The 19,253-nt window shown below is 34.0% G+C and overlaps 1 protein-coding gene across 2 annotated transcripts in view; it reads right to left on the minus strand.

The window, feature by feature from the left end:
• The window catches only part of LOC149553267 (2-oxoglutarate and iron-dependent oxygenase domain-containing protein CP2-like), a 252,525-nt gene extending 235,602 nt beyond the window's left edge, over window positions 1-16,923 (minus strand). Inside the window, exon 1 of one of the 2 annotated variants that reach the window (XM_089788737.1) lies at window positions 15,923-16,922. In XM_089788737.1, coding sequence (XP_089644863.1) covers window positions 15,923-16,243 — 321 coding nt within the window. In that variant the 5' untranslated portion in view covers window positions 16,244-16,922. Of the gene's footprint in view, window positions 1-15,922 lie in introns of both variants that reach the window. The other variant, XM_089788738.1, reaches the window with a different exon arrangement.
• Between the last annotated feature and the right edge of the window lie 2,330 nt (window positions 16,924-19,253).

Raw genomic sequence — 19,253 nt, forward strand, 5'->3', positions numbered from 1 at the left:
AGAATCTTATGAATTGTTTCAGATGCTTATGATCTTGATTTGATGATCTTGCATAAGTATATCATGTTTTTACCCTTGAGCACATTGTTATACATGTAAAATACACATGCAATGTTGACTTTACTTATTGAGCTATTGTATATTGTTTTGGAGATATCCTATCATGAAATGATTATTCTAATGAAATATTGGGCATGAAGGCCAAGGTTACAATGGAAAACATGGATTCACTAACCTATTACAGGTAATCTGTAAGTTTGCAAGGACGATCTACACATTAATAAATGCCTTATGCCAAATGGTATGTATAAGTGATTTAAATTAAGAATTTCAATTTTAAATACTTATCTTACTTTCAGTCCTTGAACCCCGAAAATCCTCTTAAATGAACATATCAATATGGAATCAAACTAATGATATGGTGAGTGCCGACATGAGTATGACAGGAATATGAAATAGAATCAACTCAAATGATGCTAAGAAAACCACAAGGTAAAGAGAACTCAAGTGAGTACGTGTTTAATGATATGTTACCATGCAAGTATCTTTCTGGAAACTTAAAAGTAGAAATGGATCTTGAATTTCGATTACGATTTTGATTTTGACCCAATTGAGAAAAGAGATGATATCACAAAGTTATCTTGTATTTGGAATATTCTTTTAGTGTCTAAATTGCAGAGGTCATCAAGGACAATGAACCACAAGGGGAATGATACGTTACATTCCAATTTTAAAATACTCCTTTATAATGTTTGTTGCAATTTCAAGTTCATCGAGGACGATGAACCACAAGGGGAATGGTATGTTACATCTCAATTTTTGACCTAGCTTGAAATATAGCCATTGAGGTTCACATGAAGTCTGTTGGCAGTTTAATTTGATATAATCTGGCGAAATAGTAAGATGGTCATTATGATTTCAAGTGAAGATGACATGTTAGTTGATTGTTAATCGCAAATTCATGGAATTAAGATGAAAGGTTAATTGTTATGATTATTTATGATTAAATAATTTATAATTTAATTACGAAGGAATTTCTTGCAAGGAGTATGTCGAAGGGGTGGAAGCATTGTCAGAAAAGAATTAGGCAAGGCATCACCATCACTGGGCAGACAGGTAAAGGACCTAGCGATTTCAAACAGGATACATCTGTGGAACTGTATAAGTTATTTAAATAAATAATTGGGTTAAAATATAAAATATATCTCAAAGGATTTTAATTTATTTTTCATCATATTATTTTAATAAATATTTAATTACGTGCATTTAAATATAAAAATGATTTGGCACCATTATCATTTCATAATTTAATAGTTGTGCATTATAATAATGTTCGAATTATAATAATTGAATCATTATAATTTTCAAATTATAATTTTCAAATTCTTCTTTCCAACTTCTTATTTGCTTTTATTCTTTTTAGTCGATTTGTTAATTGGGAATTTGAATGGTCTTTATATCCTTTATGTTTAGCCTTTTTAGCGGTAAAAACGAATTTACCTTCACTCATGGTTCCGCTTTCTTTTCCTTCTTCTTTTCTTTGAATGTTTTGTATAGCATTCGAATGAAATCTTGTAACTATTGGGAAGCGGAGGAGCCAAATTAAGCTTTATATTAGAGTCTCACGAGTTATCAGCACACACAATATATTCCCCCTCTGTTTCTAATGAAACTCGGTCACATCATAAGTGTTAGACAGGTCGGCTAAGATACACCCCATAGGCAGTATCTGTTAAGACGAGAGAAATGCACAAAATATTCAAAGCAAAGCACAAAGGTGAAAATGCCCATTTCATCCTGTTATGGAAGATAAAGGAAAACAATGGCGAAATTTCCTACGTTCCCATTCAAGCCTACACAATTCAGATTGATTTTATGAACGCCCTTTACAATGCTCTCGACAAAGGAGGCATCACCATTCTCGAAAGCCCTACTAGAGGTAACCCGCAAAGTATTATGAATTACTCTTAGCATTCGAGCCATGTTGGTTATCCATTCTGTCCCAATTCGAATCAAATCCATTTTTGGGATTCACATAGCCGAACTAGCAAATTTCTCAAGCACAAGATTACCTTCAAACATATTGTGGTGGAGTCACGTAAGACTTCTGATCTGTTTTTATTTGGAAATTGAATTTGCTTACTAAACCATCGGTTCAAGTTATAACTTTAGCATGTGATAAATGATACCGTTTAATGCATAAGTCTGTCGTTTCTCCTATTCAAGTTTGTTGTTTTCCTTAGAAACAATATGGCAGTGATTAGTGAATGAAGCATGTCATCTTCTTATTCCTTACAAAGTTTATCAAGTCTGCCGACTGTCATTCATGGTATTTACTGCAATGATTTATACTAAGGTCTGAGTTTTTCTTTCGTATATCCGAATATGTAATTTCTTTGAATTTCTTTTTAAGAAAGTTATCATCTCAAGTAAAATCAATTACATCCTGTTATAAATTTAAATAACCAAGATTGAGATAGTGAACCCAGAATACCAAGGGATTCACCAGGCAAATTCCAGAATATGGTGAAGAAGGTGTAAAATATCTTTGTGATCTTAATTCTGATAACACCTGGGAATCACTAGCTTGGAGGCCTAAACAAGGTGAGGAGGTGAAGAGAACCGGCAAAATTGAGGTTGTCATTAGTATCATAAAAATAATATATATAAAAACATTACTTTAATTCATGTATGCTCCATTCATGTTGAATGTTGTCACGAATGTTGTGAACTTTGAGATCTTAAAAGAATAAATCATAGAATGTGAGATGATGTGTGATATCTCCATTTTAGCGTATAAATTAACTACTAATAAGTATTATACATAAAGAATATAATATCAATAATCGATAATTTATATGAAATATTATAATTATACTAAGATACAAATATCAATTGTTATATATATTAATTATATATATATATATATATATATATATATATGAATATTATTATATATTTAATTGGATATTTATATGTCATAGATAATTTATATATATATGTATGACAATAGCATATTATATTATATCTTTGTTATCTATTAAAATAATATTTAATTAAAATGATTCATATGTAATATATATATATAATCATATACTATTATAATGTAATCATATATAATTAATATTAATATATTATTAATATATAATATATAATCATATATTATATAATAATACATAATATAACTACCTTATTAAATTAATATTGATGAAAAGACACATCTCTATGAAATACTGATATATATATATATATATATATATATATATGGGATATCGCATGTTGAAGAGGATATGATAGGAAATATTATCAAATTATAAAAATAAAATGTCAAATCTAAAGATGCCCCAAAAAAAAGACATTACAAGTGGTATTAGAGCACAATGTCTTGCCAACCTGTGAATGAAAAAATGGAGATATATCAATTAATCAAGCTGATTAAAAAAGGAAAATAGAAGAAATGTCGGACAAGGGACATCATTATTACGAGTCTCCAAGCATAATTAAAGTAGGAGTCTCGAGTGAGAAATTGATCAAAAGTTATGTCACAGCTAGGGGATAAATCAGGGAGGTCCACAGGCAGCGTGTAGCCGAACTAAAATCTAATGTGAGTGAATTGCGAAATGATTTGATTAGAGAAACTGAAGCGTTCGAAGCAAACCCACTAAATCAAGCTAATAACTTTAAATCTCATCTTAGCCAAATTAACAGTGATCTCAATTCATTACAGCAGATATATTTATCTTGCGGATTGAACTATTGCATCTGCGATAACCCAAGACCTGAATGCAGAGGATACTGTGATCCAAAGAAACAATTTGATTCAATTTTCTCTGAAGTATTATTTTGAAAGGCTGGTCGAGCCATTTAGGAGAAAGAGCAGAGGAAGAAGTGGAGAAAAAGATAAGCGAAGTGATGGAAGCTTTGTCTCCGACCACGCGCAGTGCCACCGCTTGCATTTCTTTTGGCTCTCAAACAAGTCAAGCCAAGAATAATTACTATTTGTTGCAGCTATAGTGCCACAGCTTTCATACCATTCTTTTTGGCGGCACTACAAGCATAATTAACTATTATTATTATCGATTAAGTTCAAATCGACTTGAACACAACATTTTGAAGACTCTTATCTATATAATCATTTTCTAAATTTAATTGGTTGTTGATTAAATGTTATTTATTAACAACCAAAATCAAATGTTGATTACCTGAAAGGTGATGCCTCTGGCACAGAAATAATCAGATTCGATGGTAGTAGAAGCAAAACCAGATGTGTTGAGCGTTTGGCTACTGGGGCCTACGGTTGCAGCGTTGTCGTGCCACGTCAAATTTGTTTTTCCAATCCCGTTGCTGATGAAGGAAACGAATGACTTATCCCACGGAACCATCACCTTCTCGCTGCAAGTGCAGAGTCACACCATTAATGACCTAGAGAAACCTGGTTATTCCTTTTAAGGAATGTAGTGTTAAGATGGCGACTTCTTCATTGTTGAGAATGAATATATAAATGCATTCCAGGGGTTCCTAATAAATCATCACCTAGAAGCATTGGAAGCCATTCTTGTCAGAAGCATTGGAAGCCATTGCGATATTAATTATGTTTGGACCCATCAACAACGATGTGGGAAAGATACTCATGTCAGAAATCACACAATGAAGAGGAGTCACGACATACACGAGAGTAAAGGTAACCATTTTTCTCAAAGACATGTCCTGGGAATTATTAAGGACTTGGGGTAACAATCCTCTTAAAGTATATAAATGGTACATTATTTAATTTTTCTTTTCATATTGTTATGAAATATATAATTTAAGTTTCTTATATAATTATATGGTATATAATTGTATTTATATATATATATGGTAATTGATGAGAAGAATATTTTTCAGGAAATGATAAATTTGATATTATGAATCAAATGGTATAAGCAAGATTAAATATTGAATAGTAGGAGTTGTCTGAAACCTAAGATAACTTGCATATGTTTAGAACAGTAGTAGGCATTTTTTTTTTTAATTATTTGACACATATCAAACAGACAATGCTAATATCTTTGTTGCTGTCCTCTAAACCTATAGTTCTAAATAATCATATCATTTGATAATTGAAATGATTGTTACAAACATTATTATTAATCAATTAAGTTTAAATCTTGATTGACTTATAATTGCTTTAATGAATTATAATGTTGGTCATCATCCTCCAAGTTGAGATAAGGCCTGCAGTGGAATGGACTGGGTGACACCACTCGAGGTACCGGATAAAACCTACGAGTACCAGGTAAGGCCTACAGTGGAGCGAATATCCCAGGGTACATCATACAAAAGCACCTTCTTGGGAATAATGATCGGAGAGAGGTAACGATAATGAGGGACAACGGTGAGGCCCACTAATTTGGGTAACAGGGCACCCCATTATGGTTTCTCCTACAATTGAATGATAAGATTTAAGTATCTGATATTTCAAAGATTATGCCGAAAAAGAGTTCTTATTGAAAAATAGTTGATAGAATCACCTTAAGATCACAATTCTCCAATGATGAGATAAGGCCTGCAGTGGAATGGACTGGGTGACACCACTCGAGGTACTAGATAAAGCCTACGGGTACTAGGTAAGGCCTACGGTGGAGCAAATACCCCAAGGTACATCATACAAAGGCACCATCTCGAGAATGATGATCGGAGAGAGATAACAACAATAAGGGAGAACGGTGAGGCCCACTGATTGGGTAACAGGGCACCCTATTATAGTTTTTCCTCCCATATTTAGAAAATGATGAGTTGATAAATAAACAGATACTTTTGATTGACAAGTCAGTAAATTGAGACTATAAACACCTTGTCAGAGGATTGATTTATATATAATGTGTACTAATGATTTTTTTTGGTTATCGGTTCACAATTAAGGAAATGCATAACGTGTGTATTGTGTGTTTGCATCATGTTTGCTTTGTGTCTTCATCTGTCTGCATCGTCTTTGCTTTGTGGCTTCATCTGTCTGCACCGTGTTTGCTTCCTATTTTCATTAATTAAATTGTATATTTATAAATCTTTTAAGACTTTTGTATGCAAATATGTTTTTATCTATGAAGGAGTTTGTGTATGAATGATTTTGCTTGAGGACAAGCAAATTTGAGAGGGGAGGACTATGATATCCCCATTTCAGCATATAAATTAACTACTAATAAGTATTATACATAAAGAATATAATATCGATAATCAATAATTTATATGAAATATTATAATTATACTAAGATGCAAATATCAATTGTTATATATATTAATTATACATATATATATATATATGAATATTATTATATATTTAATTGGATATTTATATGTCATAGATAATTAATATATATTTGTATGGCAATAGCATATTATATTATATCTTTGTTATATATTAAAATAATATTTAATTAAAATGATTCATATGTAATATATATATATAATCATATACTATTATAATGTAATCATATATAATTAATATTAAGATATAATATAAAATTATATATAATTAAATAATACATAATATAACTACCTTATTAAATTAATATTGATGAAAAGACACATCTCAATGAAATACTGATATATATATATGGGATATCACATGTTGAAGAGGAAATGATAGGAAATATTATCAAATTATAAAAATAAAATGTCAAATCTGAAGATGCCTCAAAAACGGGACATTACATGATGGTTGTATGTAATCTTCCGAATACCTGGGACTCACCCAGCTTTGTGGCCAAGAAAAAGGGTGACGATGTGAAAAAGAGGAATCTGTAATAATTGAATCCATATCAGTTATGACATTTCAATATTTATCATTTAATATGAATCAATTAATAGCTCATGCACATTCCTGTTATTGTGATATCCTGCTGCCAAGTCATATGGTGGGTTATTTTCAAGGAAGCCCAGTAGATGGCAAAATGATTCCGGGTAGAGAGGGTCTTTCTCGTTAGAGATCATGTGGGGACAAGTTGTGGTTCGTGGTTGGGTTTTAAAGCCCCTAACAATGTTTCATCCCTTTCCAAGATGTCAGACATGCGTTGGACAAAGATAAGCTATGCATTCAATTGTTGTCGGAAACAGGTATTATCACTTTTAGTGATGAGGTAAGATTAAATTGAGTTATTTCATTGATACTGTTATTTTACTGTTATTGATATTGTTATTTTACATCTAGATAGTTAAGAAATTTTGTCTATTTGATTTTAACGGTAAATCTTATTCACATGAACATGAATGATATAATTGTCTTCCCACGAAACGAAGTAATAACTGTTTTCTTTGAGTATGTTAGATGTTAATTTAGACACGAGAAAACGGGATGTTACACCTATCCTTCAGTGTTGGATTTCGTTCCGTCGAGGAAAGACCTTTAGTCTTTTCCTGGTCTCTTCTCTTTGTTTCCGTTTGTTGCTCTTTCTCGAACACTGTTTGGTTCTGTTGTTGGGGTTGGTTTTCCTGTTTGTGTTCTTCCAGTCCCTTAGACCCTTTTGTCAGCCTCTTGTTGGACATTAATAAATTTATCTATCTTTTTGAGGTTCACTTTTCCTTCCATGTTATATTCTTTATAAGACATTTTAAATTTGGTTTCTTCAGGTTGGGGGTTATAATTTGTATGCCATCTGCAAACCTTTTTATGGTCAATACCTTTATACCTCTTATGGCATCCAATGTTGCAATTGTTTAAATGAGTTAGCACTCCCAATTACTCTAGAATTTTCATGTCTTGCAACTTTCGATGTTTATCCTCCAAGTCAATTAATCATTCAAAGATTTCTCCCATTATTCAAATCAGCAACTTAATTTACCCTGTAGGTAAGTTATTAGATAACTGAGAGGGCAGGGGTGAATCGGTTATGTTCAGTTATCCTACAGTCCCTTCAAACACTTTCGTAACAATCAAACTTCATAAACTTCAATAGTAATAACTTGGTGATCTCATTCAACTTCACAATTAACTCTTATAATCAATTTACTCCAAATTGTTATCTCATCATTTCTTACTTCACCGAATATCAGAAATCAACTTTACTGTTACCTAGTTGTTACAGAGTTGCAATAATAAGTAAATATCGTGAAAATCAACTGGCCATATAACAACAATCACACAATTGACACCAAGATTTTTAACGTGTAAACCTTGTAAAGGAAAAAAACACCTGGGACTAGCAACCCAAAAATTTCACTCTTCTGAAGTGAGCTATGCTAGAGGCCAACCTTGTTAAAGGTTTACATACACATTATTAATGTGACCTGGTTAGAGATCTGCTCTAAAAGACTTATAAACACCACTAATCGATCTTACCATATAGGATTTCACAGACTCGTTAGCTCCACTCGGTTAAGAGATTTTTCTGCTACAATTGTTAGAAACTAACAGTTCAAGTGATCTGTTAGGTTTAGCACTACTTTGCTTGTTCAAATCTTTGTTCTGCTTGGTCTCCTTCTGATCTCTTTCTTCTGGCTGATTCACTTCTTTATTCTTTCACTTTGCACTTAACTTTGCTTGATCTTCTCTCTCTGCTTAGTTCTCCTTGCTCCTTTTAGCTTCAAATACTTTGTACTTTGATCTGCTTTCTCCAATAATTTACCAATGATCAACAACTTAATCAGCAACCAAAAACATATTCTAACATCTCCTAAAATAGTTGTCCCTTTGCTTCCAGATTCTTCCAGATTTTGTCAATTAACTACAATCGTCGATCTCGGATTCATTGTATTTAGTCACTTAGAAAATAGAACTTTCATAGAACTTTGTGCTCATCCTTATCCTTCTTCAATCTCCATCATCGGATCTTCATTATATTTTTCCAGCCGTAGATCTTGTAACAAACTTTGACTCATGCCTTTGAACTTCTCAAACATTCTTTATTTTCATCAAAAGTCAGCCTCAGATTCCATCTTTATAAACTTGTTCTTCTAGTTGTTACTCGGTAAGCATAACACTTCACTCGGGTAAAACATCACTCAGTTAACACTAAACTTGGTCGGTTAACACTGATCTTTAACTTGCTTTGCCAACTACTCCATGACAACTGTAGTCACTCAGTGAACAATGTCTTCCTTCTTTCACCTTGTTACTCGGTGTAGCTTGTATAGCTCATTACATTACAAGATTACATGATTGTAAAACAATCAAACCAACATTGCATTATCACTGTTCAACTCATTCAAGTGCCCATTGAATACCACACTTATCAACTTTGTCATCAACATACTTTCTTCAAATGCTCTTCATCAATCAAATGACATGGCACTCTACTGAATTAGCATAATGTCTAATCCACTAAGACTTGACATCAATGACAACATAACAACAGATATGACTCTTTCAAATACATTCATAGCATTATCAATTACATCATCAGTTGGGACTAATATTGGCAAGATCAAGCTCAGATACCACTATAATGTTCTTATCCTCAAAAAATCAGAAATATAATTCAAATTTGAAAATAATTTGAAAATAGTTATGCCATGCAACAAAAGCATCCAAACTAGCTAACTAGTCTTGTAGCAAACTAGCCAACTAGTCTTGTAGCAAACTAGACAACCATTGACTAAATGCTCCATAGACATTATTGCATTGATTTTCTGACATGGAACAACATATAACAGGTCTGGAAATCAGATTTATAACAGCAAACCAGACTATGGCTTCACACACCAAGCTTGCTTACCCCTAACACCAAACTATGCCTAAACAATGCTGCCCTTTCTACTCCAAACTTCTCCAGCCAAAACAGTTTGTCCATCAAATGAAAATAACAATACATAGGACATATTACAGACTCAATAACAGAAGCATACTGTTGTAACACATTCATAAGCCTCCCACATTCATCCTTTGCCCATACAATGCTCATGAGTTTCTGTCCACAAGCTTTCTCCTTTAATGGGTTTTCATCCACCCAAGAAATTTCCTATAAATCTGCAAAATGTAGATAAGAAAAATGATAGTCAACAACCTGAAAATTACAAAAACTCAAAAATTTGTATCCATCTATGTTACCCAGTGTGCTTGGCTTAAGCCAAGATGTGAAAGCAGATGCTTTCTGACGCAAATGTGGGAGCTGATGTGCATTGTAGCACACAAGGAGTGTAGTATCTCCTTATGGATGCTTGGCAATGAGCAGGGATGCACATTGGCAAGCATCCACAAGGAGATGCTACACTCCCTATGGGCTTCCATGCACACCCGGGAACATCCACGGGCATCAGCACACAGGCCTAGCAAAAAGAATTTTAAAAAACTTTAAAAGTGAAAAACATCACTTTAAACATGTGCAAAAAGTGCTTTTATAATTTATATGCTTCCATGCGCACCCGGGAACATCTACGGGCATCAGCACACGGACCTAGCAAAAACAAAAAATTTAAAACTTAAAAAGTGAAAAACATCACTTTAAACATGTGCAAAAAGTGCTTTTATAATTTATTTGTTTACAAATAAACCCTAAAACAGCCCTAATAGAGGCCATTCTTTTTTTTTTTGCCTACATTTTGTAGGTTGTTTTGCTCTCTTCTCATTTGGTCTCTATTTTGTCATTTTAAAGGGCAAGTGATTATTTTCAAAGAGCAAGTGATTATTTTCAAAGAGGATTGTTCATGGGGTAAAATGGCTTCCACAAAACAGAACTAAGCATCTAACATAAGCATCTGATCTCATTTGAGTCCTTTAATGAATTCTTTTTTGAGATTTTGATGAAATTTTTCAAGTTTGGGAGAAACTTTTCAATATTTTTTACCAATTTTTTTTTAGAAATAAAGAAACAAGTTTAGCTCTCAGTTTTAATGTTTTTGTATCTTGTTTTGGACTTATATGCTTGAATCTTTTTTATTTTTTCTTAATTTAATTGTTTCATTGTGTAAGGATGATCGGTAGTGAAAGTTCAATGGGAAGGCAACGAGCTGATAAATTCAAAATTCACGTAATATCTCCTTTAGGGAGACATACCACAAGAATATCATAGGTTGCAGGAGGTGGGTCATATATTTGGATTTATAATTATTGTGATAGTAAATTGTTTAATAGCTCGTACTTTCAAGTTTAACTTCACTTTATGGGCCCTTCTAATAAAGGGATGAGAATGTGCAAACACAAAGATAAAAAGGGGAGGACTCCAACACAAATAACAAGATTTCTAAGAGAACAAGAAGAGGCTAATAGGTTAGTTAAAAAATCAAAACAAACTTCCGGTGTTGATCGATCTAGAAAGAAAAAAATGCAATTACCCACTAAATTAGTTGTATGCTCTAAAGATCCATTCTTGCATGTACTGGAAGTGGAAGAGGAAGAAGTAGAAATTACCACATGCAAAAGAGGTCCAATGGACCCAACATTTAAAATGGAGGCAAGAGAGCTTGCTAATCAAGCCATTGGACATTGCCTCTATGTTAATGATCTCCCTTTCAACTTGGTGAGATCACCATACTGGAAGAAGACGGTGGCAGCCAATAATAGTACACCAGCAAGTTACACAAGTCCTGGGTATGAAAAGGTGCATACCACCATATCGCAAAAAGAGGGAAATTCTATAGAGAGATTTCTTCAACCAATTGCAGATTCTTGGAAAACTTCATGTGTGTTTATTGTTTTTGATGGATGGAAAGACACTAGAAACCATCCATTGATTAATGTTATTGCAGTGGACTAATATGACCACGTTTTTTGGACACATGCACCATACACTCCCTCACCTTCTTGATACAACAAATTGGCACTCAAAAAAATTGGGTGAAACAAATATTCCAAGAGGGGGAGGAGATCTAAATGTTTTTGATGAACCACCAAATGTCACAATCAATAATTAGATCTTTCTTGAAATTGGAGTTCTTAGAGGTAAATTGTTATTACTAAATTTAATTTATTCCTTCAACCAATTGGAGATTCTTGGAAAACTTCATTTGTTTTTATTGTTTTTGATGGATGGAAAGACACTAGAAACCATCCATTGATTAATGTTATTGCAATGGACTACTATGACCACGGTTTTTGGACACCATGCATCATACACTCCCTCACCTTGTTGATACAACAAATTGGCACTCAAAAAAATTGGGTGAAACAAATATACCAAGAGGGGGAGGAGATCCAAATGTTTTTGATGAACCACCAAATGTCACAATCAATAATTAGATCTTTTTTGAAATTGGAGTTCTTAGAGGTAAATTCTAACCCTCTATCTATATGGGGATCCATAGCCTGCCCTACAATTCTATGGGTTACTAAATTTTTTTTATTTATTTAATAAATTTTATAATAGTATTGATATATTGTTATTAACTTACTTAGTTGTTGACCCACTTTGCATCTCATACTATTGTTATGAGACGACTTCTCAAGGTGCAAGAAGCATTGAGCCAAATGGTTATTTCTAACCAATAGGGTGTATAGAAGGCTTCACATTCAGAGGGGACCCAAAAGGTCTTGTTGGATGACAATTAGGGAGCTCGTGTGCAAAATGTATTGGATTTCACTAAGCCTATCATGACTATGCTCCCATTTACTAATACAAATTCACCTTGTTCGGGGGATGTCTATGATGGCATCGACACAATGGTAGAGAAGGTGAACATTGCAATACAAAGTCAAACACATGCAAATGACCCCTTGTGAAACCTTATGCAATAAGATGGAAACAATCATTCATCATCATTGGGAAAAGATGACCACCTTTGCACCTCCTTGCATATGCCCGATCTCCGAGGTACTATAGCATTGAAGTACTTGCTATGCCTAACAGAGTAGCACCATATGCTTATGAAGAAGTTGCTAGTGGGTGCAAAAGATCTTTTGAAAGACTTCCAAGATGAAGAAGTGCACAAAAATGTTAGGACGGAAATTGGCTTATTTGCCTCGGAAATAAAACATAGTCCAGTTGCAATAGCAGACCAAAACAACATGGAATCTATAACATAGTGGTCCCTCTATGGTCAACCATTTAAGTATCTACAACCTCTTGCAATCAAGATCCTCTCACAAGTAAGGTTTTTTTGGTTTCTTTACCACTTCTATTCTGCAATTCAGTACTTAATATTCTTTGATTTGTTTTGCATTTTTATTTTTTATTTTGTGAACACTATCCAAGTTGCAAGTTCTTCTGCCGCTGAACAGAATTGGAGTATGTACTCCTTTATCCTCTCTATGAAACAAAACCAACAAGGCTTAAAAAAAGATAAAGACTTGGTTTACATTCATACCAACTTGCGTCTTTTGTCACATAAGGAGGAACATTACAAGGATGAGGCAACAAAGGTTTGGGAGGTAGGACCTAAGTGTGGCAACTTGGATGCAACCATTGAGGATCTTACTAGACTCACTACAAATGATGATTACATCCTGACATGTGGTGCATCTCGTACAAGTAGAGCCGCTTGTTCAAATGATCTTGAACTTGCAGCAGCTGGAAGAATCCTTGTGATTTTGATTAGTGAATCTTTATTGATGAACATTGAATCGTGAACTACGTTTTTATTTTGTAATTGTAACGATTTCTGATTTACATTGGAGTCATGAACATAGACGTATATGATAAGGCTTATTTGAATATTTGTGAACTATCAATTGGCATTTAATATTTATCTTGATCAATGATGAAGTATCATACAATCAAATCGTTTAACTGTGCATATAAACGCACCCAAAACCATCCAAACACACCCCTGCCTATTCTCATACCCACATCTGCATAGGCACCCGAATCAGCAACTTCGGTATCCATCATGCATGCAATGTTTTGGCACCCAATTTCAAACCATCTCCTTTTGAATTATTGCTAGTTTAATAAAAACAATTGTGAGAAATTGTCACTAAGTTATCAAAGTTTCTACTCCATTTGTCCAATTAGCCCATGGAAGAGTGAAATGGGTTAGTGGTTGCTGATCCAGTTTTAATCAAAAGGAAACATAACAAGTCCCTCCCAGAATTATTTTTCCTCAAGCAATAACAAACATGTAGCTCCGATTTCCTAATGCCAAACTGATTGTCATAACAAGCAGCATTCTAAACCTTGATTTTGTTCTTGTGTGGTCTACCAATATTTCCCAACAAACAAAATGCAAAACCTAGAAGCTCAAATTTTGGTGCATTCTTTCTGATACTTAAACTGCTTTGTCAACTTACCAAATGTAGCTTTGGCCATCATCTTTCCTACCAACCTGAGAACTCTGAGTGGTGGACCTAGGCTGAATGTATTTGATGTAATTATCTCCAAGGCATAGCCAGCTTGCCCTTTCCATTAGTTGGTGAGTGGTATATTCCATCTGTTCCCATTCAAAATTCTTCCTTTCACAACCTTTTATTCCAACTATATACATGCATTTGCATTTGACAATTTGTACCATAAACATTTGACCTTAGTATTATGCCACAGCTCTCATATTTAAACTTATATTAACTGTTAACAATCAACACATCCTTCATTACAGCAATTGCACAACTTAAAAAACAATTACCTCTTGTAACTTCGAGTTCTTGAGACAACTTCAAACATCACCCAAACTTGAAGGGTGTTGAATAAAACTTCAAGATGAGATTTATACTAGAAATGGGTAAGTTGAGAATCAGCAAATAACATCATGTAACAGCAATAAATGATCCATTCAAATCTAAACATTGACTCTGCAAACAAAACGTTCATTTTGTTGGTAGTTTGTGCACTCTCTGAATCCATCCACTAGCATATACTGATAACCCAAAAATAGTTAAATATAATAGTGGAAAGTATATACAATAGTTACACCACCCTAGGGGAGGGGGAACGGAGGACAAGTTTCCGGGACAGGGGGACAAAGGGGCCCTAATTTGGGGAAGGCGGGGGACCGGTGGGGGGGATTGCATATATTATACATATGGTACTTAAAAATGCTAGTTATGAAAAGAATTATTGCAATATAAGATATAAAGATGTAAAATAGTAAATACTTAAACATTGCATTGAACTGGAACATCAAACATTGAACATAAATAGTCAAATCAGCAAATAGTTAACACCGGGACATCCCCCATCCTCGATGGATGTGGTGGAATCTAGTGGCACCACTGGTGACGGGGAACGGAGTCCCCAAGTCTCCGGTGGGTCCAAGTCCCTAGTGCATGGGGCAAAAAGGTTGGGGGGAGGACGCATCCCTGTGTTACTATGGTATATAAATATTATCTTTTCATGTTATCAAAGCGATAAGTAATTGTCTCTCTTAGTATTAATAAGAGTAACATGCTGACACATTTAGAAAAATGATTTTCCACTTAATAATAACTAAAAATGATTTTCCACTTAATAATAACTTCCCCAAACACGAAATTATAGTCTATGTCGATACGTTGGACCTGTTTGAAGGTATCAAAACAAAGAGAGTGGGGAATTATTATTAACAGTAGAAGATTACATATAGAATATATTTTCCTATTTGTAAGCTTTCTACCAATTATCCATGATAATTGGTGCGGCACGTGTACTGATATTTTCTACAGTTCCGTCTTTTTAAGGTCCAAAAGATAGTCTCCGTTTCATGGCGATTAGAAAAACCCATTACAATTACATTTAAAAATCCTGAAATTATTGGTTTACCACGTATAAGATATGAATTAACTTAATCAAAACCTAAAGCTCCGCTCCTTAAGTCATGACAGCTGTACTGTAATGAATTAGCCTATTCTAGGTGAAATCTATGTCAAGATTGTTTGAAAAAACCAGACTAAACTAGAGTTAAGATCAACACAGAATATAGATAATATATATCCGTATTTGTTTAACTTATTCAAACGAGTTACAATCTGATTGCTGGGTGGGTGTATTTTTAGCTACGTTTCATGGTCCTGAACATTGTTTGGGTAACGTTAATGTATCCAGAGTATTACAAACCCTAGGTCAATGAGTCAGTTCAATACAATATAATGATCAGTTTGGCTCACCCGTTTCCTCTCTCCTCGGGGTGCATATCTGGATACGACTTTGCCCAGAACCTGAAACTTTTCATCGCGGGTCGCGTCCAGCAGGTGCCCAGGAAGATGGCACTCCAAAGCGCTAAAGAGAGCAGGATGGTAATCTGAATTATAATCTTCATAGCTATCAGGCCTATGCTCCAAATTAGGGTCCCTCCACAGCCTCACCGTAGAATTATTACCACCTACTTCACCCTCACACAGCTCCCGCAAGCCAAGCATTTCACGGGATGTGCCATTAGATTCAGATATGCTAGCCTTCTTTCGGCAATGTCGGGAATCCGGGGACATTGCCTCTTCATAAGCTATCTAAACCCAGAACTCAAACTACAACCACCAATTCAAAGGTCTGAAAGCATTTAAGCCACCAATTTCGTTCCAAAATCAAATCCCTCACTCTATGCGATGTCTTCCTAAAACATATGTATAATAGTCAGCTATAAACGGGCAAATCAAAAACGACACTCCATCTGCAATGCATTAGCCTGCGAGCATTTAATTTCCTCGCAGAAATTCATTCGGTTCCTTGGAGTCAATGTCCAACTCTACACGAGTTAGGGAAGTCCAGAACTCCAACTGCAACAAGGAATCCAAAGTTTTGAACTCGCAAACTTGTGTGTGCTTGTAGGTGCACGATTAACACCAAACGAAGAATTAAGAAGTGTTAAAGCCACTTAATCCATAATTTCCATCCGAATTTTTATCCATTTGCTCAAATTTAAGAGCAAAACCTTTAACAATTTAAAGTCAGAATTGTCTGTAAATGGCGCAGTAGAACCCTAACTAAGCATTTCACTGTATGCAAAAATGTAATGGAAAGATTGTGGTGCCCATCATTATTATCACTGATAAGTGATCGCTTAAAAGCATGGATCATAGCGTCATTTTCCATTGACAAACTGTCTCTGATTTCAGAATTTGTCTTTTGTCTGATCCGCGGATACCGTCAGAGTTCGAGAACAGGAAAAAACAATTGTCTGAGATTAAAAGCCTTAAAAAAATTAAATATTTGATAAAACAATTTCAATATTTTTTATTAAATTGTTTTGGTTTTGGTTTTTTCAGTCTTTTTAGGAGCTCAACTCGCACCACTTCCCCACTTGTGACGATGCTCATTGCCACCATAAAATATTAAATATTTGATAAAGAATTTAAATATTTTGTACTTATTAAATAGTTTTGGCTTTCCGTTTTTTTTTTTTTTTGGTAAGGAATTTAACTCCGCGCCCCTTTGTCTAATGGCACCTTGTTGTGCCATGGCCACTTAAGGTCTGTCAGAACACAAAAAATGGTATTCTTTTGAGATCAATTGTTCCAATATTTTATGGATGAATAAATAATATGTGTAAAAAGTATTTTAATTGCAAAATCATAACTACTAAATAATTATGTCTTACTTAGAGAAATGTAGGTGTGATTGAAAAATTTTATATATCTTTTAATGTTGGTAAAGTATTTATAATTTTATTTTCAAAGATATATCAAGGTCATGGCTTGCATATATTTTTATTATATGGACCTAAGTATAATTTTAGTGTTTGAATTTAGTTCTTCAATATTTCATACGTATACATCTAATGTACCTTCTTGGTCATCCCACACATCATAGTAATGTTGGTGGAAAAGAGAAAAAATAGAAAGGTCAACCACTTGAAACCTACTAACAACATATTGTTCCAAACTTTGCCACGAGGTTTTCTAGTGATGAAATTTAAAGTTTGTTATGTAGATGGACTTTAATGATGATATGATATATCATAATTTGTGTCCATCTTTATTACTATTTTGTTACACTTGTTAGTTGCATGTCTCTCGATGTTATGATCTTTAGTACTTTATCCCTTATATGTGTGTGAAAGAGGGAGAGGGAGAGGGAGAGGGAGAGATGTATGTGTGCATGCATGTATGAATTTATGTTTGTATGTATGTCTTAAGGTGTCTGTGTCTGTGTCTGTGTCTGTGTGTGTCTATGTGTGTGCGCGCGTGTATGTGTGTGCATGTGTGTGTGTGTGTGCGTGCGTGTGTGCATGAGCGTGTGTGTGTGCGTGTGTGTGCATGTGCATGTGTGTGTGTTGAACAACATGCGCGCGCGCGTGTGTGTGTGAACAGCTCCTTCCAATCAAGCCTTATCAGGCCCACCCTTAGTTCTATTAGAGGAAGAAATGATATATATTCCTTCCACTACTCCAATGTGGGCAAACCAATATCTCTATTAACAATACATCTCTATCAATCATTTTTACATTCCCCTATTATTTCCTCCATTGAGTTGTTCCTAAGTTTCCTAGTCCAATATTCCCATTACCAACCTAAATTGTCGACATAGTAGCATGCATTCATTGGTCACTTTTCTCTAATATTAGTGAGTCATTCAATGGCACCCACCTATACTATGCCTAATGATTTATATAATAAGTGAAATTTTGTGAATTTCACTTGTTCCCACCATATTCTTGAATGAAAATTCAAGGCTATCACCTATACAATAAATAAAGTCGTACAATTTTTCAAGCTTGTGAAGAATAGATTAATTTACAAAGTTGGAAGTGCATCTATGCCATCTCATACATTTTTCCAAAAAGTCAAGAGTGTGTCTACATCATCTCATATATTTGTGTTACAACAAATCAACTCCACTTGGTTATTCTCTTTCTTAGGTACTTTAAAAGCATTTTCAAGGATTTTCTCCTTCATTGTCAATGTTGGGGATGGATTGACACGATGAGCATTGATTAGTGATATAGAAGACAAAATTAAAATAAATATAAATTATAGTCACCTGAAAGAACATACTTGAAGAGAGAACTTATTCTAATGTTCAATTTTCCTTTAGCCTTTTTGCTAGTATGTGTTTCGACTATAGGTTTATCCAAATTAATTGGTGAGGAAGGCAAATGCAGTGAAATAAAAAAATAATACTTCTAGAGCTATGGAAGCTTAGGAAATCACAATAAATGGGCAAGACCTAATTCCAAACAAGGGAACACAATTATTATTATTTTTAAATGGTTACAATACTATCATTTTTTTGGTCTAAACACTGATGAAATTTCTTCAACGTGAATGTATTTGTTTCACCAATATGTGACATTTCTAGTCAATAAGAAAGATGATGTTGAGAGTGACAATACAATGTACGAGGGTTGTATTCCATATTCTTATAGACTGCAAAAAAAGTGCTAGAATTTTAAAATGATATTGAGCATTATGGTTTTAAATTTTGAAGCAAAGAGGCATATCATGATGCACATAAACATTTTAAGTGAATTGGTGAATTGGTGATCGAGATTAATAAAAATAT

The sequence above is a fragment of the Cupressus sempervirens genome, chromosome 6 (assembly GCF_028749045.1).
Source record: "Cupressus sempervirens isolate cs-2001-9-10 chromosome 6, ASM2874904v1, whole genome shotgun sequence".
Lineage (NCBI taxonomy): Eukaryota > Viridiplantae > Streptophyta > Pinopsida > Cupressales > Cupressaceae > Cupressus > Cupressus sempervirens.